This window comes from Falco cherrug, chromosome 1 (assembly GCF_023634085.1).
Source record: "Falco cherrug isolate bFalChe1 chromosome 1, bFalChe1.pri, whole genome shotgun sequence".
Taxonomy (NCBI): domain Eukaryota; kingdom Metazoa; phylum Chordata; class Aves; order Falconiformes; family Falconidae; genus Falco; species Falco cherrug.
Window position 1 is genome coordinate 93,247,664 of NC_073697.1, and position 22,193 is coordinate 93,269,856.

Consider the following 22,193-nt stretch of genomic DNA (forward strand, 5'->3'; position numbering starts at 1 on the left):
GGAGGAGGGAGCTGGAAAAGGTTATTTGTCTTTCTGGTGCTGCAGGCAGTGTGGGGTGGCCTCAGCTCCATCCTCACCCCTGTCCCCATCCCCATCCCTGTCCCCATCTCCATCCCTGTCCCCATTCCCATCCTTATTTCCATCCCTGTCCCTTTCCCTATCCCTGTTCCCATCTCCTGTCCCCATCCCCGTGGCCATTCCCATTCCTCTTCACATCCCTGTCCCTGCCCCCCTGCCTCTTCTCCCAGCAAGAGCTGCCAGAGGACACCGGGCAGAGCCCAGCGGGGCTGCGCCTTGGCAGGGGCCCAGAAGCGGCTCATTTCCCTAAAAGCTTCCCGATAAATTACTCCTGCTCTTGCTCTATAAAAGGCACTTTGGCTCGTGCCATCACTAACGGGCCGCAGCTCCTCACTGCCCACCCCGGGGCACCTGGGACCCACGGGGGATGCTGAGCCCCGCGGGGCCGTGCGCATCCCTGCAGCATCCTTTGGGAGCCGGGTACCAGCCGTCCCCTGGGGCTGTGTGGGAGCAAGGGAAGGAGCCGAGAGCCCTGTCCCGCTTTGGCATTTTCCTCCCTGCTGCAGCTCTTTGCAACCAGCCTTTTTCCCCGGGTTAGCCCACACCAGCTGCGCCCCATCCCCGGCAGTGATACATGCCATCATTACATCTCCTGACACCACGCTATAAAATACACCCCCATAAAAACCTGTAATTTACAGGCTCCTACAAGTACCTGGAAGTTACCAGCTCCACGAATACACGACACCCTGTGAGTGATGTCCAGCTTGGCCGCGACTGCCAGAGTAAGCTTTTGCAGGAAAACCTGATTTAATCAACCCCCCTCACCAGCCGTTCTCAGCCTCCCCTGGCCAGGGTGGTGCTTGGCAGGGAATGCTCCTGCTCTCGGCTTTCAGGATTTATTGGGAGTTTCTGCTTCATGAGCAGCTCATCTCTTCGGGAGCAAGGAAGAGCGTGGAGCAGCTGCAGCTGTGTTTGTGTTTTACACTGTAATTTTCATTTACAGTTTGGTTTTGCAGCTTGCCCAGGGAGCTCCTGGTACTCCAGCCTGCTCGGCTGGAGATGTGCTTCTCTACCGAACTTCAGCTGGAGCTGGGGAGCAGTTTCGGAGCCGTGAAGTGTTGTCGTGACTGTTGGGTAAAGCAACACCTCCCGGACCAGCCACCCTCCCAGGGGTGCTCCAAACCACACCGGGACTGGAGCACATCTAGCAGGGATGGGACCTGGGGGCTTATGAAAGCGCATCTCCAAACACGGCTGAGGAACTGCAAAATATTTTGATGGCTGATTGCAAAACAGGCGGCACATGCTTCGCCACCGTCCTCAAAACATCCGCGGGAGAGATGAGAGCGGTCGGTCTTTGATTTGCCTCCGCCGGCAGCGGCGGTGGCAGCCGTGGCCTCGTTAGGAATGTGCCCACACACGTGGCCTGGCTGCCACCGCTGCGAACTCAGGCTTGTAGCGAAGCCGTTTGTTGCCCTTTGAAGTCAGCAGAGCGGTGGGGGTGATGGGCTGAGCCCCTCCTGGCAGCCCCCAGCTCCCCGGGGCTCTCCCCCTGCTCCGCGGGGATACACATCAAAGCAGGTTGGAGAGAGCAGCCCGGCAGCTGGCACCCCCGCTCCCGAGCATCCCACAGCCCCTTTGGGGGTTCCCCTCCCCACCATTTGGTCTCCTGCAGCTGTGCAACCTCTGCATTCAGGGCTGGCGTCCCCTTCCCCCAGGGGACACTGATTTACCCTCAAATAGGTGCCACGTGGGTGCTCGCTTACCTGCATGCGCTGGCTCCTGCAAGGGGAGGCCGAGCTGGGCCAGGCTGGGCCACGGGGCTGATGCCACATCCCCTCTGCAAAGACCAGCGAGCACAGAGCTCAGCAGAGCAACCACCGTCACACCAGGAAGGATAAAACCACCCTTTAGTTTGGCTTAAAGCTCCACCAGCCTCTGGCCAAGGCTGTTTTCCCCGCTGCAGCCGGGCTCACGCAGCCCAGCACCCAGCCGCGCCGCGGTCACATCCAGCCCCTGCTCATGTCAAGGCTCCCGGTGACCATCTGCCCGCGTGCCCCGAGGTGGGAGCCCTGCCCTGCGCTGGGGAGCTGAGCGCTGGCCTGATCCAGGCGAGGTTTGGCCAAAGGCAGCTGGCTCCTGCCTGCGCTCTTCATGAATCTGGACCTACCGCCTCCGTCCGCGGCCAAACCTGAAATGCACTGGCAGTGGGTGCAGCCATCCTGGATGGACCTGCTGCCAGAGAGCTGCTCTCCCAGGACCCTGCTGGCCGGGATCCCCAGCAGCTCTGCCGTGAAGCTGGAGCACCCACCCGCCTTCCCGAGAAGCCAAGGGCCTCGTTCATCCTCTCTTTTCCTGCCGAGGCGACTGTAAAACCCACAGCGTGGCAGCCACGTGGCCAGGCTCAGCCTGCCTCTGCCTGGGCTGGGTTGGCCACACCAAAGCTGCACCCTAAAAAGCACCCCTAGTGTCTTCTCCAGGGCGGCCCTTCCAGGGCAGCGAAGAGAAGCTGGAGCCCTCCTCGCCCCAGCACACACGCCCGGCTGGCAGCTCCCACAGTGGTATTGGCCCCGTGGGCCTCACCATTTATTTAGTTTCCTGGAGAAGGAGAAACCTTGGGGTATTTTTTCCTCCCTGCTTCTCACCTTCAGCACAGTGCGAGCAGGAGGCTTACAGGTGCTCCCCGAGCTCTTCATTAGGAGCTTTGGCGCCTGAACCGAAGCAGTTTTACACGCTGAATTCAGAAGCAAACATAAGTCATAAACACTGGAGGAAATATTAAAAGATCAATTTTAAAAGCTTCCTTCCCTGGCCTGGACCAGCCGCATCAAGCCCAGCCGCAGAGCTGCGCTGAGAGCGGGCAGCGCAGGGCACAGCACAGCCAGCAGCAGTCCGAGGGGACACATCCTGCCCCAGACGACAGCAGACAGCCCCTCTGCGCAGGGCTGGAGCCCTGCTGAGTGCAGATCCCCGTTCCAGCCGCAGGGAGACACCTGCCCGACCGGCTCAGCCCAGGGGAGGCTGCCAGGCAAGAAAGAACACAACACATGCAGGCTGCAACAGGGGGGAAGGCTTTTATTGATATGAAAAGTGTATATAAATAATTCTGTCCTTTTCTTAGAGCAGGTGAGGAAGAAGTCCGTCTCCAGCACAACCTCTGCAGGGATCCCTGCGCCTCAGCCCCACTGCAGGTTGGGGGGGACTGGCCACCCTCCGGGTGGGGGGGCCTGCAGAGACGGGGGCAGATCCTGCACTGGTGGCCAGCCTGGCGGGTACTGGAAAGGAGCTGGTTTCTCAGGCAGAGCACTGCGGAGGCGGGGAGAGGGAAGGGGCAGAGGTGAGCCAGGGCTGCCTCAGTTCGACAGCAAGGCCCTGCTGAGGGGCTGAGCTTCCCTGTGCCCCCTCCACTAGCTCCCAGAAGAGGAGGGGTGCAGCAGAGGAGGGTTTTGGTTATCAACAAGCAGGTATATTTACCCCCCTCCCCCCCCAAATCCAACAGCAGGACTGCTGTGTAACCAACCCCCAGCCCATTCAGGCAGTCAGTGCTTGCTGCTGCAGCGCGTGCCACCGAAAACAAAGGTGGGAGCAGTAAGGTAAGGGGGTCTGCTGGGGAGGGGGGGGGGGGAGAGCAGGCACAGCCCCCTGAAAGGGGCTGCAGTGCCAGCCCCAGGCACAGCTGCTGGCAGGAGAGGCCTCGTGCTGGGAGCAAGGCTGGCCCCTTCCCCTCCCACTCCAGCTGCTCTCAACTCTTCAAACAGATGAGTTTTGAGAAGAGCAAACAAAATTAGCAGATGTTTCTTTCTGAGCAGCCTGAATCCCAAACCAGCTGTGCACTTCCCAAAGGACAAGGACCCCTCGGAAACGGAGAAACTGCCAAAACGATGGGGTGTTTTAACAGAAGCACCCTTCAGCAGAGGGAACAGGCTTCCTCCTCCAACTCACAGCCTGCCTCTCTCCCTCAGGTTTACTAGTTGAGGTCATTGCAAACACCACACCTGACTGAAGAAGTGGAAAAGCAAGAAGCATCGCTCCCTTGTCTCCAGCTGAAGAAAATGCTTGGCCAGGGCAGGTTTAAATTCATGGGAAACGTACCTTTTCCATTAATTCCTGAGTGCAGGAAACTCATTTGTTCTTTAGCACAGGCTTCCAGCTTCTCAGGCCTCTACCTCTGATCCTGATGAATCTTTTTAATTGTAATGCCAGAAGAAATCTAATCAAACTCCTTTACATAATGCTCTGGAGCAGCAGCACCCTCCTCTCCCTGCAGGGCCGACACATGGCTGAAAGCCAGCTACAGAAGTTGAGTGCAGTGTTTTCTAGGCAACTAACACGGAGCAAAGTCATTTGGTCTAATGCTTAACCCCTTGGTGGGGATTCTTCAGAGCCGGGGATGAGACAAGACTGCTAGGGCACACACCAAGCCCCTCTCGGGCAGGAATATTTTTTGTTACATCCAGGCACCGTCACTCACACACAGGGGAGCCCCCGCAGCAGCAGTATGGTGGGGTGGGGAGCAGGACAAGACATGCTGCAAGGTGGAACAACACAGCTATCAACTAATGAGCTGTTCTGTGAGCTGCAGAACTAATCAATAGGGAAGATGCTGTCTGGGTACTCAATTCCCCAGGGTCTCATAAGATACAAGTGCTATCAAAGGTATACCTACAGCTGGAGCATTCAGAATGGCTGTCCCACGTGGATTCTCTGGTGTCTAGCAAGGGTCAAGAATATTTCCAAAGGCATTAATGGGATCCCTCTCCTCTACCCACCTCTGTGTTCATGAAACCTGTAGTGCCTCAGTACCTTTGAGGGCTCAGACCCCCTTCTGATGGCAATCAGTAGTGGGCTCCACGGCGGTTACGGCAGAAGCACCCACTCGTGTGCACCGCCACATTCCACTTCCTTTGGAAATCAGGTTAAAAATCAGTCACACCCTGAGAGAGCTCTACTGCTAAGAGAACTACACAAACTCCTTCCAGCTCCACCCCAGCTCTCCAGAAAGCCATGGCACAGTGGAACTTTGAAAATACACATTAGGTGGAGGCTTCCAAATGAAGATTGTCCCTTTGAGCCCAGCCAAGCTGGGAGAGCAGCTGCACAAACGATGGGTGGAAGGCAGTGTGGCAACTCTCCATCCATGGGGCTAATTCAGGTGACACAAATGGTGCTGAAGTTACTGCCTTTAAGAAAGTGCTACCCTTCTGCCAAGGCTGCAGGGGGCCACTTCTTATCCAGTGTGGTGTTTTCTTTGCACTGTGGTGTACCTGGAGACTGCAAGGCAGTAGCTCCAGCTGTGGCTGCTTGCCAGGTATCCTGCTAGAAAGCCCCTGGCAAGGCAGAGACAGAAACTCAACTACGCTCACAGGCTGAGGCTTAACACAGCAAGGGCTTCCCATCACACTCTGGGAGATCACACTTCCAAGACCTCTTACATCGCAGCTTGAATCCTTCCTACTCAGTGCTGCCAGAGAAGACAGGTGGAGCTGGGTCTCTAGCATCTCCTTTTAGAGATGACTGCCCTCAAGAGCACTTTCTCTACTGTTTTGTGCAGACTAATGGTCTTTATTGACATTACCAGCCAGGCAAGGGAGCCCCATGGCAGGTTATCATCCAAACCCACAAATTCCCCAAAGCACCGTTAGATCCTGCCAGAGATTTGTCACATTTCAGGGACCTTGAGGACTGCAGGAGGGAGAGGGAGCTCCTTGTCCTTAAAAGCATTTTCAGGAGGAACATAAGACTCCCTGGGCGCCAGGAGCACAGGGACCGGCCTTAAACAGACCCTCTTCCCTGGCAATGCAAAATAACTTCTCTGGCAGACCTCCGTCAAAACACAGTTGCTTGGAAGGGCAATGCTGGGGCTGGAGAAGCACAAGAGAAGAGAAATTATAGGGACAGGTGTCAGCAAGGCCAGACAGAGGAAAAGAAGCTTTGAGTAGTTGGTGTTTAGTTCCTGTAGTAGATGGTTTCTGAGCCTGGAGGGACAGACAGGCTGGGTAGAAAGCAAACAACCCTAGAAATCTCAAGCCTTGTGCATCTTTGGAGGCAGCGGGGATGAAGTAGTTACAAGGGTCTGGAAATTCCTCAGGGTATACTGATGGCTATTTTCTGTAAGAGACGATCCATCTGCAGATCAAAAAATTCACAGGCAGGACAAGCAAAATGGGGCAAATGAAGTGTACGGTGTGGGGCAGGAAGGTTCCATCTGTCTCGGAGCACCACTGCAAGGCTCAGAGCAGGCAAGCTGATGGATGGAGTCAAAAAGAAAGCAACAAGCCCAGACAAGCACCAGAAGGAAGATCCTGCCCAGACCAAAGCAGAGAGGACAGGAGGAAACAGAAAAAGAACAAAGAGAGATTTGGCACCCGCCCAAATGTCATCCAATTAAGCTTGCGGCACAGTCAGGTGAGCAAAGAAACAGCAGGCACCGGCAGGCACCCCAATCCGAATGAATGCTGTGAGGAGGAGCTAATTCCACCCTTTCACTGGCAGGGACTGGCAGAGATGTGTAGACATGGCAGGCAGAGGATGGAGAAGCTGTCAACAGAAGAGGCCGGGCTCCTGCCACTGAACTCCCAGCATTAATAACAGCGCCGCCTTCCCGCACGCATCAAGGCCTGTCTTGTCCCCCTGGGTACACAGGAAGCAACGTGCACACATCTCTGATGCGGGTGTGCAAGACCAGATCCATATGCCCGTCTGTAGCATGTGCTAGGAGCAGGTGCACAGCGCTGGCAGGCCGAGTGTTAAATGATAGCTCAGGGACCTCTGATCACCTGTGCCTTCTATCCCACCCACAACTCTCTTGTGGGATCCCCCTCTGCATCATGCGGGCTCGAAGCAGCCGCCAGCCCTCACAGGGATGCTCCCCAGCCACCAGTACCTGTTACTCTGAGCCGCGCTCAGTCTCTTTGCTCTCTTCTCCAGCCAGTCCTCAATGGTGCCAGGTGGGACATCTGCTCCCTCCTGTCGTAGCTCCTTTGATCTCTGCTCCCCTAGTTGAGAGAGAGAGTGCCATCAGACGCTCATACTGCAGTCCTTTCACTCCATTAAACCCACTGCTCATTACCCTGCAGAGTTTCTTATGGTGGAGAGTTTGCAATTTGCCTGTAGCAGCCCCTCCTCCTCCTCCTCCTCCATTCTCCACCTGCCATCTGATGCTTGGCCTCCTCACTGGTGACAGCTCCAGCCAGACGGAGCCAGGAACAAGAACTAAGCCAGTGAGCAGGGTGGCAGTTTGGACACCTAACTGAGGGGAGTCTGACATCTCCCCCCGGGGCAGATCGTCCTCATGCTTGCCTGAAACAGCCTCTGCTGGCCCTGAGCTGTTTCCAAAGATGTGTCCCTCCACCTGGCAGGAGGGACATTGCCACCTCTGCCTACTTAGGTGGGAGTGACAGGGATGTCTGTCCGGATCGATGCAGACTTGGCAGGCCATGAGAGTCTGAAAGGTTCAGAGTGCGTGTACGACCAAGTGACGGGATTTCAGAAATGCTGTCAGGTCTAAGGCACATGCTGTGCGACGCATCCCCAGCCCCTGCAGAGACAGGGCAGGAGGCTGTAGCCCAGCGCTGCTCAGCCTAGGTGCAAAATCAGAGCAGAGCATGGTGGAGGAAGGGAGAGGAACAAGTTCCTGCATTTTCTTATACAAGTTAGGAATGAGCAAGGAAACCAGCAGGAAACCTCTGCTGCCTACCAAGAGACAGGGCAGCCTGAGGTCCTTGTAAGCTTTCAACCTCTCCGTCACTGTAGGGGTGGCTGTGTGGGGCAGATGCCCACAAGCACCCTGTCCTGCAGCACTGTCTTCTCCAGACAGAAGGGCACAGAGCCAACAGGGCAGCCCAGCACTCCCCAGTCCCTCCCACTGGGCAGAAATCCACAGCTGCCCAGTTAGTAAAGCTCCCCAGTCCCCCCTTGGCACCAGAGACAAAGTAAGAAGGGATGCTAGTGGAGAACAGGGTCTAGCACAAGTCCTTGATGTGAACGACACAGCCATACTGCTGCCAGCACGTCAGGCAGAGTGGGCTGAGGAGATGCTCAGAGCTCTTAGATCTCCAGCCTAGTGGAAAGTTCCCACCTAACAGAAAAGGGAATGTGATACTTTTTTAAACAAACACCGATGTTAATAAAAAAGAAGCAGGCAGCTGTGTGTCATTCCCTTTTGTCCCGCTCACCAAACCCTCCAGGGACAAGCGCTCTGGGGGAACCCTGATCCCATTTAGAGATCAACCTGCCAATAGTCCCAGCCTGGCAGCAGCCACCTGCAGCCATGCCCACCAGGAGCCTGCTCCACACCTACATGCCATATGTCACACGTTTAAGGAAAATATTATACGTTTCCAGACAGGGTGTGATATTAATATTGCTTGGGCAGAGTGAAGGATCACTTCATCCTACTGGTGGCAACCAATTATTCATCTGCCTGTTGAATATTAATAAGGATGGCAGAAATGTGCTACACAATGAGCAGCCGGAGATGGATAATTTGTCATCTAGCCTTTTCATCTGCTGCTGGGAGGGGTGACGATGTACTCCCTGCCACCACAAAGACAGCCTGCTGTGGTCCTGATGTCGAGGTGCTGCTCTGCAACCCGGCGATAAGGATACGCTCGGAGACAACGCTCCCACAGTTGTTCATTCCCAGGGAGCAAAGCCCAGCAGAGCTACTTGGGGTCAACACAATAGCCTGGCCAGGCCAGGGCACTGGGGAAGGAAGAAGCTCAGTCTGGTGAGCTGGGCACTGCTCACATTCAGGATATCTGAATTCAGCTCCTAGGTTAGACTTCCCTGGCAAGCTTGACCACAGCCGTGTTATTTCCCTTTGTTCCAGGTTTCTTGATCTGTTGAGTGCCTGGGCACAACCCCATCAAGCAAGGGGACAAGCAGTGGTTGCGAGAGGCTTCAACGAGGCAGGGAAGAAAATCACAGAGAGAAACCTCTCTCGCCTCTACCTACCACTGAGATTTCCTTTTCATCCAACTCCAAGCCCCAACACAGAACAGACCAAAAACTGCCAAAGCCTCTCTGTTTAGAGCAGGGAGCCCCAAGGCCACTGCCCCAAAGTGTCACACCAGGAACTGATGGGAGCCCACGGACTTGAGCAGCCACAACTCACTGTCTCATCCAGAAAAGCTCACCAACTGCAGTGGAATGATTCCAGGCTCATGCTGGCCTAAATGAGGCCCCAGGTGTCCAGATCAGAAAGATATCCAGCTGGCTCCCCATTTACACAGCTCTGTGAGTTACAGCTCCAAAGCACTCCAGCCCTCAGGCTGAGAAATAAGGCAGCAGGTACAGGCAACCGTCTGGCTCCGCCCACCTTGATGCGTGCCCATCAAAAAGGCAAATCTTTTGCTGCATCTTCTTCTGAAGCACACACATCCCATCCAGGGACCACCAAAACCACCATGAGGTTGGAAATACCCCTGAATGTCAACAGGTACTTCAAGGTGTAACTCTGAAACACAGTAACCAGCCCTTACTCCTCATAGATGGTCACGCAGCCAGCCAGATTGCAGCAGCAAGACAGGTGTGAAGGTGCTTCCCCTCCTCCTTCTCACTGGGATGTTTGTTTCATAGTCTAATTACAGCCAATTAAAAGGGTGTCTCTAGTCATGAAGTGCCTCTCTAATGATGCCAAAGCTGGAGTCCAGATTTACCTTTGCTCCCCATGCAACTTTTAGCATGAGTTTTCTTCCTCAACAAGGCACTACGGTATGCAAGATGCAACCATGAGTACTGAGCAGGTCACCCAGTGAAGAGATTTACATGTAATCCTTCAGCTGCCTCCCTGGGCCAGAAGATGTGGCAGCCCGAACCTCTCCAGAGCACATGAACAGCAGCAGACTGTGGGTGAGAGATGAGGTTGACGAGGCCCTGCCATGTCAGCAGCTTAAGAAGTTACCACCCTGCAGCCAAGGAGCGGCAGCCGACTGCGAAAGCGCTCCTTCTCCTGCTCATTGCTAAGTTAAACCGGTTCGCTACAGTCACCCCCAGCAGAGTCACTCATATTCTTTCAATCACACAGATATACTGCAAACACTCACCCAACTGTGCCCTTACTCTCCCCTTGCAGATCCAGCTAGCTGGAGCTCACCAAAGAGGCTGGCTTGTGTCAATATTACCAGCAGAAGTGACGCAGATTAGTGGGGAGCCAATAACTTTAAGCAAGAAGATGGCAATTTGACAGTGACTTTTCCTGACACGACTGTACTTAAAATGACAGCCTGGAAGTGTCTTGCTGATGAATGATGCAGCAGATGCAGAAGGCTAATGCTCTGATGCAGGAACAGCTGGGAATATGCCTCCCTCCCTGCTGAAGGTGTAAACTGTTGCTTGTTGGTGAGTATATTCTACAGGGTGCAGAAATGCTGAAGCCAAACTAGGACACGCTCTAAGCTGTTACAGAACAGTGAATCGTCCAGAAATTGTCCTGCTTAACCCACAAGACTAACACAAACAACAAGGTGAATTCCCGGCATTAAAGAGGCCAAATGTTAAGAATAATGTAACGTTTCCTTTGGCTGTAATAACACCACATCGTTAGCAAGGAGAGCTCACTGAAACAGAACTGCCAACACCAAACACTTAATACGGATTCAGGGACAGGTTCAATATTTACATGATAAAGAAAGTACCATCATGGTTTAGCAGTGTTAAAGTCACAAACTTTAGAGGTCTGTGTGATTCTCAGCCTGCTCACACGGCATTTCCATGGAGCAACACCACAAGAGAGGTGAGCAGGATTTAGCTCTACGTTATAAGGCATTCACATTAGAGCAGCACAGCCAAGGACGAGGCACCCTGCCGTCACCTGGCCATAGCTCCTTGAAGTCTAATTGTTTAATTAAATGTTTGACTTGGTAATATGAATGTAAGGTTTCCAAGTAATCTCCCAGGAATCAGCTCTCTCACTAGCCAATTCTCCACTTACACCTGGCCCATTTGACAGAAGTCAATATTCAATAACAAGTGTAATTGGCAAAGAAACCTGCCCAAGCGCAGAGGAGCTTGCCAGCCTTCCCCTGCAGCTCCGCTCTGCTCCAAAGAGCTTTCACTTCCCCTGCAATAAAACAGCTTTTAATGACTGGAAATGCTACAGGTTCCCGCAAATAGGCTGCCATCCTATGCCACCTCTCGGGAGCCCAGCACTTAAACCCTGCAGCAGAGAAGGGCTGGGGAGAGGTTCTGGGCTAGCAGCGGGGAAGAAGAGCACGACTGCCAGCCTGGCACTGCTGCTCCAAGAAGGGCTGGCTGGAGTGCTCCGTCTCCCGTGCAGCCTGACGAGATGGATTTTATTGACTGCCAGCGTTGTTCAGCGATTGATTCACAGAGTCGCCTCGGGAACTCGCAGACTGACTCAGCAACAGCGAGGACTGGAATAGCTCTGTGGTGCATGCCTTCCTCCTGCTCCCCCAGGTTCACCAGAGCCCTGCCTCCCCAAACGCGATCCCTCAGAAGGCCAGGAGAGAGTGTCTATCCCACAAACACCCCAAATCTCACGCGTATGCTTGCATGTACACACACACACATACACTTCCAACACTTAAGCCTGTTTTTGCCAGACTATTGGCAAAGCAACAGTTGGCTTTGGTTAGCAGTGTGGGCACAAGATCTGCTCAGAAGTTGGGCTGCGTTAGGAAGAGCACTGCCAGCAGATCGAGGAGGTGATCATTCCTCTCTGCTCCACACTGGTGAGCCCATGTCTGTGTGCTGTGGCCAGTCCTGGGCTCTCCAGTACCACAGGGACATACTGGAGGGAGTCCTGCAAAGGCAGGAGACAATGGGCACAAACCAAAATACAGGACTTCAGAAATTAAAAAAATTTACATTTTTATTGCAAACGTGGTCAAACACTGGAACAGGTTGCCCACAGAGGTTGTACAGTCTCCAGCCTTGGAGATATTCAAAACACAACCAGACGTGGCCCTGAGCAGCTTGCTCTAGTTTACCCTGCTTGGAGCAAGACAGGGTTGGGACTAGAGGATTTCCAGTGGAGACCTCAACCATTCCATAAGTTCTCACCAACACCTCACTCACATTTTCTCTAACCACCAAAGTAATGGATCCTATAGAGAAAACAGAGCTGCTACCCCTTTTAGGGCAAGGAGGTGGTACTCACAGAATGAAAAAGTTCAATAGTGCTCTGGAGACCCACAGCAGTGGAGCAGCTGCCATTCATCCTCTGCCAAAACTTCAGTCCCACCCAAAGCCACATGAGCAAAGGCCATTTCTGGATCCAAGACCCCATGTCCTCTCCTCAGGACAACCCAACTGACAGAAAAAACTGGCTCTTCCCAAGAGTGGAAGCAACAGCTCCCCGGTAATGAAAGGCAGGGGGAAATCAAATCCATAAATTTAAGGGGAAGTGATGTACCAGTGCCCTCTGCTGCTGACAGTTTTTATTCCCTGACTGTACAAAACCCCAAGGGCTCAGAAAGCCCACTCTCTGCTGCGAAGTAGTAACAGCATTGCTCAACTCTAGGTTTGTGTCTGTGCCAGCAGATCAAGAGCAGGAAGCATATGAAAAACTGCAGCACTTACAGCCATGCTACAGGCTTACATAGCACTGAGAGGCAGGCGGGAGGGATCCATGCTCGGCTTGATGCATACAGGCAACATGGGATCACAGGCTCTTGCTGCACAACCCCTCACATGCCCCTTTGCAGCCCAAACTCCCTGCAGCAACTCCCACTCCTCAGAGACCCCAGGAAATTTTCTTGTTTGAGGACTCACCTTGAACCTGGGCACTCAGCTTCTCCAGGTCCTGCTCTGTCATGTGGGAAAATCTGCAGTTGGACCCAAAATCACACTGTCCTGGAACAAAAGCCATGGAGCTCCATGAGAGCTGCACACAAGGTTCTCCCTTGTAAATGCGTACGCAAACCCAAGATCCATCACACCTGTGTGCCAGGCACAGAGGCCCAAGCCCTTCGCTCCCTCCAAGACAAACACACATGCCAGAGCTCTCCAGAACAGGCTTGGGCTGCTGGAGCTCAGGCAGTTTTTCCTACCTCAGAAGTCCTCACCTGTTTGCAGAAACTTCCGACAAGGTTTCTTGGTTTGCTCCTCTTGCAGGATAGCAGCAGCATCTAGGGCAGACAAAGGACAAAACAGGGTAAAGATGTCTTGCACAGCAGTACCCTGTGGATAACTGGCTAGCTGAAAAGGGTCACATAGACATAGTCCAGCTGGCTGGACAAAAATGCACATCGCTCTCAGCTTATCTGAAGTAAAGCAAAAATACACTGTCTTTGGCTGTTCTTGTTACACAATAACAGGAAGATCGCGGTGGGAAAAGAATGTTGCAGGTGGGAACAGATAACTACAGAAGAGAAACTAGGGGTGGGCTTGATATTTAGGCAACTAACCAATAATGAGCTTAACTTTCGTAATATGTATGAGCTAATTATAACAAGGCATAAAAGGTGACTGTAAGGTACAATAAACGAAGTCTGCTGATCACTTATATTGAGTGACTGTGTCTTCCCTCCGTCGCGACAGTACCCCATCGTATCATGGTCCCAAACAGCTCTGTGGTCTAGTGGGAAGCCACTTTACAGGACAACCAGAACTTAAGCCACAGACAAACTGCCAATTAACAGTCCCTCTTTGCACTCCTGGCTTCAGCTTTTCACTGGCTTGCAAATATCACCTTTGCTTTCTGCTTCATGCCTTCTCCCCATGCCAGTAGAAGAAAAGAAGCATGACAGAAAAGCAAGGACTGCAGCACTTCTGTGTAGCAGAGAAAGATCAGACGGACTCACAGAGCTCTCAGAAAAGCTCTGTGGGAGGCCTCACAGAACCCAGTTCAGAGTCTCCAGTGGACACCACTGAAATGGTCCTTCATCTCCCAGAGATGTCCTGGGGAAAATGAGCCTCAAAGATACAGCAGCTCCCACTGACTGTGGAAGAACTTCCACTGGCTGATGTCAGGCCACAGAGTCTAGAGACAAGAGGAGATGAACCCCCTAATCAGGGATAAGATGAGGAATGTTATCAATCAGAGTTAAATCAAGGGTTGCAGCCTGGTGAGAAGTCAAGTACTAGGTAATCTGCCTCACCATCATGGACCCAGCTAGACCTGAGCTGGGGCTGTTGGTCCTCCACACTTGGCCATTACAGAGAACCCTCTCAACTTCCACAATGGTTAAGCAGACAGCAGAGTCACCCAGAGCTCCGCAGGATATCCCTCACCTAGCTAGCCAGGAGACAAACACAGCCTGCAACTCCTGGTTTGCAGAAGGACTTCTCACCTTCAGGAGCTGTAACTCACTTTGTTCTCTCATGTCTCCTGTCTCAAGAGTTGCTCATGATGCCAAGAGAGCTTTACCTGCAACTCCTGTTCGCAGCAACAACTTCCCTATCTCTTCCTTCTCATTTCATCTCCCAGCTGACGGGGAACCGTCCCACACCCAGACTCGTAAGGGTTTTGCCTCTGAGACTGCCTGACAGCGACAGTATCAAGTCTGTAATTCAGTGGCACAGACAATCTGAATATAAATCATCAGTGCTGATTTATTTTATCTATTTCCCCATCCCTTATCAATCACCTCCCCAGTCCCAGAAAGGGAGAGGCAGACAGTTGGCAGTACCCACCTCGGAATAAGTCGTACCAGACTCTCTTAGCCCTGAGATGCTGCACTCCATTGAGGTGTTTCTTCCTGTTGTGAAGGTTGTCCTGAAAGGACCTGTCACAGTAGTCACAGAAGTATCTTTTCCCCATCTCTCTTCCAGCAGAGCAGCATCAGCATGGCCTGGGAACCATCAGACAGATCCTTGGCGTCCAGCCATGCCTGCCCTGGGGATGTAGGATCCAAGATTTATAGCGCCTGCTTCCAAAGGAGAAGAACACAAATCATTTAGGGCTCGCAGACTGAGAGAGGTGACACCCAATAGTATACATTCTTGTCCATCAGAGACGGGTAAGGCAGCATATGCTGCACATACAGGGCAGAACAGGCTTGGATCCACATTTCTTAACCTCTATTACTCAAAGCAACAACAGCTCTGCTGAAAGAATTCTCCCTGGGTGTGCTGAAGTTTAGACCACACAAAACTGAGACCTTAGAGAGCCAACAACACCTAGCCACGACCTGCACCACGGAACGTGCCGTACAAACCATCCAAAGTGCAAAGAGGAGGAACTAGATGTCCATGCCACAGTCTCCACCTGGGGCCCCAGGACTTTAACCCCAGACAACCTCCACAGAAGCTGCTATGCATGAGGAAGGAAATTACCCTGTGACGATCTCTACAAGGTAAGGAAGAAACTCTGCAACTCCTTAAAGATGGAATAAAAAGCTGATCTCACCTGCACTGTAAGTGGGAAGTGGCATTACAAACACTAAAAGACACAGCATTTCATTCAGTTCACTAGCCACCTATTTACTCCTGTACATCAAGGACTGCTCTCCTCATCCTCCCCAGCCTATGTCTCCTTCACTGAGTACAGCACTTGCAATAACTAAGATCACAACAGCCTTACAGCCAGGAAGAAAGAACTCCCAACTCCATGGCCACTGAAAACAACGTGGAGGTGCCCAGTCCTTTTCCTCCCGCAGTGGAGGGGGGATTATCACACGTGTATTTGTAGTCCGGAGGCTCTGCTGTGGAGTCTCAAGAAGTAACAGGCCAGAATTTGGGTGCTCTCATCTGTTCTGGGCCTGGAGCAGCCCAGACTCTGGTAGAGGAGATGGGCTTTGTGATTAAGTGCAGCCCTGGCGCCACTGGCTGACCTTGCTGGAGGTGCAACAGATATCCTGGAGGAACTGTAAGTCCTCTCCCAAGTGATATAAAGGTTCCTGATAAATGCTAAAGATGGATGGACTGAGAGATAAACTCCAAAAGCAATTCTCCAGTTTTTGACACCTTGACAGCCAAATGCATTTAAAAAATGGCATGGAGACCGGTGCAAGAAATAAAGATTTTATAAATAAAACAGTGTCAGAATCAATCACAGCCTCCCCAACGATTCCTCAGAATCAGCAGGAAGAGCAGCAGCAACCGGCAATCCCTCAGAGCTGAGCATGCTGAGCTAAGGCAGTTCTGCCAAGCCCTCCTGCCAGCCAGCCATCCATCCACCCTGGCATCTCATGAGCAGCTGTGCTGAACTTCCTTCCTGCCCCCACTCCCAAGAACTGCCGCTTCAAAACCAAGTCCCTGGAAACCTCTCAGGCCTCACACCACAAGTTAAAATGTAGTCTCCTCCATCTGCATCCAGCTGCATTCAATGAAAAGACCTGATTTTTTTGAATCAGCTTGCAAACCTTCGCACTGAAGGCAAAATGTTCCAAGACTCCAACTGAACTTGCAATTTCTTTGTTTTCAGGTTCTTTCCTTGTTCTCCTGATCAAATATCTTGTTGGGAGGTGATGCTGATCAGCCAGCCAGCCACCTCTCCCTGATGCAAACTGCTTCACCTGCAAATGCAGTCAGATCTGGCTCCTGCCTGGAAGGTGTAACTGGGCTCTGTAGGGCTCGAGGTCTGAAATTGTCCTATTTCCGCCCAAGAAACCTAAACCCTAGTGCTGCTTAATGAACATTAACCCACAGTTTTCCTGCAACCTTTACTAGATCATCCCAGAGTTCTGCAGCCAGCCTGGCAGCCAGCTTTGCTGCACTGGGGTGGGGCTGTTGGAATCCAGAGGGACTCTTACCCTCAGTGTCTGGGCTGCTGGCAAGCGCTGCTGTGGCTTTTAAGTATTGAAAAATCCCCATTCTGCATCTTATGCCATAGTCTCCCAAAGTTTCTGGTAACATAAAAGCTTCCTGTTTCAGCTGCTGGCTCCTGCACTCCATCTCTGCAGAAGCAGCTGCTGTGAATGAGGAAAACAAATGAGATTCTGCAGTGGTCCCACACAAGTTTCCACAGATCTCAATGGGAATTCTGCCTGCAGAAGCCCAGCAGCAGCCAGCCTTTGAAATCATATTTCAAACTTTTCCTTTCATCACCCCGACAGCAATAATTACAGAAGCTCGTTCCCCCTCCTTCCCCAACAAGGAGGGCAGAAAGCTGCTACAGATTTCAGGCAGCCAGATCCCACACCCCAGAGGTGCCGGCTCCCAAATTCTTCCAGTAACTCCCATTACAGGGGATGAACGAAATAAAAAAAAAAGCAATTAGAGGAGCATCAGATTCTCCCAGAGATCGCCCCCTCCATAGATTACACTGAACACTTATTTCTATCTTTTTATGAATTCAATTGCATGGATTATCTTGGCTGGATTCTGACAACTCTCTGCAGTATCAGCAATCCACAGTGCTTTGCTTTGCGCTGAACTAGTATGTAGGAATAAAAGCTGCTTCTGAGCAGCACTGGCTAACCTATTTCCATTTTCCCAAACGGCTCAAACAGTAAACAAAGAGCGTTATTCAGTTGAAAACAGAGATGTTTTCTAATTAAATCCATTTTACTCATTATGAAATAAAAGTAAATGTAGCTGCTTTATAAAGAACTGCTTCAGCCTGGCCATTTCCTCTTAACATTTCTAGACCCTAATTTGCAATTGAATTCAGGTGAATAGACCCCTGGACCCACAGACAGCTATAAACAATTTCAGACAGGCTTCATACCAGCTTAGAAGTCTTTCTGCATAAATCCAAATACAAAAAACCTGAGGCTTTGTCTTGTATCTCGAATGCTTAAAAGTATTAACAAAAAAATCCTCCGCTGTAAGCCTCTCAGAGGAATGTTTTATAAGAAACAGCATGTTTGAAGACACCTAGCAGGTGTTTCATTCATCTGGCTGAGCTGCATGGTAAAACTCCAGGCAAGATCTCACGTGCACCATCCTACGTTTTCCCCTCTCAAATTGCTGCCAAAACAGTCCACATTGTACTAGCTACAGATTTTCTTTAGGACTCTCCAGGGGTTCTTTCATTGATTTCTCCAAGATGTGGACATAGGGAAGAAGGTGACCCAGAAATTGGCAGACAGCAGATGTGTTTTCATCAGGGTGTAACTGCTTTTCTCCACGCTGAACCCTGAGAATTGCTGCTGGGCCTTGATCTCAATTTCCTGCTTTCTTATAGCCCAGGCTCGGGGCCATTTCAGCCACTTTGGATATCCAGACAGATGTGAAGTTAATTAAATCCAAGTGTCAAGCTTATGATTTCTCAGCTGCCAATTTAAATGTGCTCATATCTCTACGGGAACACACGAAACACCGGCAGTCTGCCAGCACCTTCACAATGACAGTGGGACAGATTCTGATTACCATTACACCCGGTGTAAATCCAGAGCTCAATTCAGGATAAACAGTGACCTGTCCATTATGCAAACCCATCCTAGTGGTAGCAGTTTATAGGTTATTGGGGAGCTTTGTCTTGGAGACAATCCCTAGCAGTTAACTTTGAAAAATAATAACTGAGCTTTGCAAAGGGCTGGCCTAAGGGATAACTCTATACACAGGGCAGAGGAATATGTCAGGCACCTTCCAGCCTCTGCATGGGCTTCCAGCACAAGCAGAGGCTTTGCCCTACCACAGAAATCGTATGAATCTCCACAGTAGCTGCATGCAGGGTCCCCAAACACAAGTAATGATAAATGACTACATAGCCAGACTATGTACTGTTTCTGAGCGGCTGAGACAAATGAAACGATAGGGCAAGTGTCACTTGAGGATCCGTTCTGAAACTGAACGTAGACCTTTGTGTAAGAACAGTTCTTCAGAGGGATGATTTCAATTTTAAGATTTCCCTGCCCGCCTTGTCTGTCCTTTTCTATACCCAAATTCACCTCTCTTTCCCATCGGTGCTGGAGCCACCCTGAGGCCCCTTTGCCCTTACTGAGGTTAAACAGAAAGAAAACCATGAAAAGAGGGTGGCAAATGGGAACATTTCCACTTCAGTGATGCCACCCAGGGCCACACCATGCTCTTCCCAAGGCCTCTGGAGCAGCTATCTGAGATTCCTCCATCTTTTATGAGCCACAACACCCACCCCCAGTTCAGACTTCGCAGCTGCTGCTCCTCACTGCCCTCGCAGCGGCCCGGACAACAAGAAAACACCCAAACTACCCCCAGCAGATGCGAACACGAACACAAAACCTTTTTCTCCGTTTCACCCTTTGCAGGTCACCCTGGCAGGGGGTGTCTCCTGCCCCAGACTCCACAGCCAGCACTAGGCCCACCCCGCAGCGGGGGAGCTCACCCAAGGCCCTTCACTTCGCTGTAGCTGAGGTGAGGCCTGCAGCCCACCGGCCTGCGCAAACCGGGCCGCGGCACCCCAGAAAAGGGACAGTAAAGCCTCGGGATGCGCCGCGGGGCCCGCTGAAGGGAAGGCCGGGGTGCCGGGAAGGGAAAAAGCGCCAGGAGGAGGCGGTGCCTTATCCCACAGGCCGAGCGGAGCCCTCAACCCGCCTCCCACCGCCCCGGCCCCCTCCCTCCCCGCACTCACCTCCCGCCGGGCCGGGCCGCGCGGTGCCTGCCGGGAGCGTCCCCTCCCCTCCCAGCGGGCTGCGCGCCGCGCACGCGCAGGGCGGCGGGAAGATGGTGCTGCTGCGGCAGGCGTACAGCGCGCTCTTCCGCCGCACCTCCACCTTCGCCCTCACCATCGTGCTGGGCGCCGTCCTCTTCGAGCGCGCCTTCGACCAGGGCGCCGACGCCATCTTCGAGCACCTCAACGAGGGGGTAAGGGAGGGCGGCGGCGCGCCGCGAGGCCTCCCAGGCCTAGGCCCGGCCCTGAAGGTCAAGCCGGCCCCGCTTGGGCCCAGCCCTGAGGCCCGCTCCCGGCGGCCCCGGCCACCTGCCGCCGCCGTTCCCCCGAGGGCTGGGGCCGCAGCCCGGCGCTGCCGTGCGGCGGCTGCCCCATCTGGGGGGCTTCGCTGTTGTCGCGGCGGCTGGCGGGCAGGTCTTCGCGGTGTTCTTGGGCTTCTGCGGCTGCGGGGCCGCAGGGCAACGGGTGTCACAGCCGGTGGGTGCAGGAGGTTCAGGTGGGGCGTGCTGGCTCGCACCGTAGGCCCCAACCCTGCCTCTGTCTCGGTCTGCCCTTGGCAGGGGGAGCGGGTAACAACCCGTGACCCATGCAGCACGGTGGGGTCTGCTGTCCCGGGCATGAACGTTAAGATCAGATGGGTCAAGTCGGCCTTGTATTTCAAAGTAGAGCTGTGATATAGAGTTGTGATACCTGCCTGGATACTGAGTCACATGGACAGGACATAAACCGGTTTCCTGGACAGGATGAGGCAGTACAACGCGTGCCCTAAGAAAAGGCAGAAGGTGCTGTTATTTCCATCTTGCACCAAGTACAATAAAACGACAAACGTAGTGTGTTGTACGTCCCCATCTGCAGCGCAGCAGTACTCTTCCCTATCCTGCAGTGCTGATGTGCCTTGGGGCTCTTGGAGCACCCAGGGCGCAGTTTCCCTGGATAGCCAGGCCACCTTAATGGCTCCGAGGCAGAAGAGAGCTTCCCTGTGCCTTCCTTGACAGCGTGATATCTGCTCTTTGGCCTTCTGAAGCAGGTCATGAAACCAGCTGTAAACTGATACCACACAAAGTGACATCTTCACTGCTCTGAAGTAACTCACAAGGGGTTGGGTGAGCTGAGGAAACACAGTAAAGAGCAAGACCAGGGTCCCTTTCTTCTGCTTTTTAGCGACAGTAATTTGTTAAAACCTGACATAAAATCACATCTGAACCTCAGCTTTGCACTCTGCTCCTTTTTCTTAATTGTAGCATTAATTTTCTGCATGCTAATGTTGTCTCAAGCAGTGTCGGGAAATGGCATTATAAAGGAAGCTAACTGTTTTTGAAAATCTAAAGCATTGTCTGCAACAAACAGCAAAGCACGGTACATGTGTTACTTTTGCGCAGCACTTCCCGCAGTCCTGATTGTGCCAGCAAATTTCAGTGCCTGAAACAGGATTCTGTGCATTTTGTATCTCTGGGAGCAGAAGTGCCCTTTCCAGCCTGTGTGGGAAGCTGAGGCAATGTGACTGGAATATTCTGATAATCTCTGGCTCGCGGAGTAGGAGAACAGGGGAGGTGGGATGTCTGCAGCTTCCTCCTCGTCTAGTCAAAAAGCTGCGGAGCCCCCTGCATGCCTTCCCTGTCCCACAGACCCAGGTACAGGACTCCATCTGCTGCCTCCTCCACAGGCAGGACAAATGTGGGGAGCTGAGGCACAGCAGTATCAGTGGGTGCTGTTCTTGCTAAGCTCCAAAAGAAGAGTGGGAAGGTGGAGGGGACAGACAAAGCAGGAGGAGGACAAACTGTTCCACAGCAGAAAGCAGCTTCATGCCCCCAGAGCAGGCTTGTGGCTTCTCAGCTGCCATCTTGCTGCTCCTCCCAAAACCTTTGTGTGGGACTCTTGCTGTTGTGGAGCAGGGAGTGCCACTGCATAGCGGGGAGGCACAGATGACAGTACCCACGCTGTCCTGTGCCCTGCTGGTACTTGTGGATGTATTTTTGTCTAAACTCTTCTTTCCCCATCTTGTTATTGCATGTCATGGATTTAGATTTCATAACTTGCATTTTAAAGCAAAACTTTATCCTAGGACTATGGAAAAGCTGGCTAAGATTACTATTCAGGTTTGGGTTTTTTTGTTTTGCATACAGAAACTGTGGAAACACATCAAGCACAAGTATGAGGAAAAGTGATTGAAATGCTCAGCAGCAGGATCCAGCCTGGGGTGGCAAAAGATGCTGCAGAGAAGGATTTGGCCTCCTGAAAGTGGTTGTAACAAAACGGAAATGGAATCCTGACTGAACAACTCCGAGCCAGATTATATCAGCCACCTACTGATATGATTTAAACTGAGATGGACTCAAGGAGTTCTGCTGCTGTAATCAAACTTACTGTGTTAAAATAAAAAATTCTTGGTCCGTGTCTTATGTCTGTGTGTTCACCTGACTCATCCTTTGGCCTGCTTGTCACTTCTCCTTATCTGGTAGATGGAGAGTGCTTAAATATGGCCCTACACCTTAGTTTCAGGACACTAAGAAATCACAATGTCCAAAAACTTTGAAAGACCTGAAAGCATTTATACAGCTGTGGTCTACTGACACTACCCTTGGCTTCTGCCTGGTGAGAACTTTGAGAGGGGTAAGGAGCTGTCTGCTTTCTTCTGGTCTTGGTCACAGAAAAGTGACTTAAAATCATTTACATGCTCTTTAAGTCATTTACACCTTTGATGCAAGACCAGGTTGGTTCCTAACCTGTCATCCTT

At 52.2% G+C, this 22,193-nt stretch overlaps 2 protein-coding genes across 6 annotated transcripts; one reads left to right on the plus strand and one right to left on the minus strand.

Annotated features, from left to right (window-relative positions):
* Nucleotides 1-3,076: 3,076 nt before the first annotated feature.
* On the minus strand, nt 3,077-19,536 carry ZMAT5 (zinc finger matrin-type 5). 5 transcript variants are annotated; one of them, XM_055707856.1, is made up of 6 exons: nt 19,421-19,536; nt 14,620-14,855; nt 13,050-13,112; nt 12,757-12,837; nt 6,905-7,016; nt 3,077-3,327 (listed from the first exon to the last, which is right to left on the minus strand). In XM_055707856.1, the coding sequence occupies exons 2-6, from the start codon at nt 14,744-14,746 to the stop codon at nt 3,198-3,200; spliced, it is 513 nt and encodes a 170-aa protein (XP_055563831.1). In that variant the 5' UTR covers nt 14,747-14,855; nt 19,421-19,536; the 3' UTR covers nt 3,077-3,197. The 5 variants fall into 5 exon arrangements, with proteins under 5 accessions (XP_055563831.1, XP_055563836.1, XP_027669660.1 ...); XM_055707861.1 differs by having other exon boundaries at nt 14,620-14,852; nt 19,421-19,512; XM_027813859.2 differs by lacking the exon at nt 19,421-19,536 and adding an exon at nt 19,175-19,359 and having other exon boundaries at nt 14,620-14,852.
* LOC129735896 (cytochrome b-c1 complex subunit 9) lies at nt 19,471-21,858 on the plus strand. The gene is made up of 2 exons (XM_055707888.1): nt 19,471-19,653; nt 21,583-21,858. The coding sequence occupies exons 1-2, from the start codon at nt 19,513-19,515 to the stop codon at nt 21,622-21,624; spliced, it is 183 nt and encodes a 60-aa protein (XP_055563863.1). The 5' UTR covers nt 19,471-19,512; the 3' UTR covers nt 21,625-21,858.
* Nucleotides 21,859-22,193: the final 335 nt, after the last annotated feature.

Coding starts and splice junctions, on each gene's coding strand:
- ZMAT5 (XM_055707856.1), bottom strand. CDS start 14,746: ATGGGGAAAAGATACTTCTGTGACTACTGTGACAGGTCCTTTCAGGAC. Junction 13,113..14,619: donor CTGGTACGACTTATTCCGAG/GTGGGTACTGCC, acceptor TGTCTGCCCTAG/ATGCTGCTGCTATCCTGCAA. Junction 7,017..12,756: donor GCTGAGTGCCCAGGTTCAAG/GTGAGTCCTCAA, acceptor TCTCTCAACTAG/GGGAGCAGAGATCAAAGGAG.
- LOC129735896 (XM_055707888.1), top strand. CDS start 19,513: ATGGTGCTGCTGCGGCAGGCGTACAGCGCGCTCTTCCGCCGCACCTCC. Junction 19,654..21,582: donor TCGAGCACCTCAACGAGGGG/GTAAGGGAGGGC, acceptor TTTTGCATACAG/AAACTGTGGAAACACATCAA.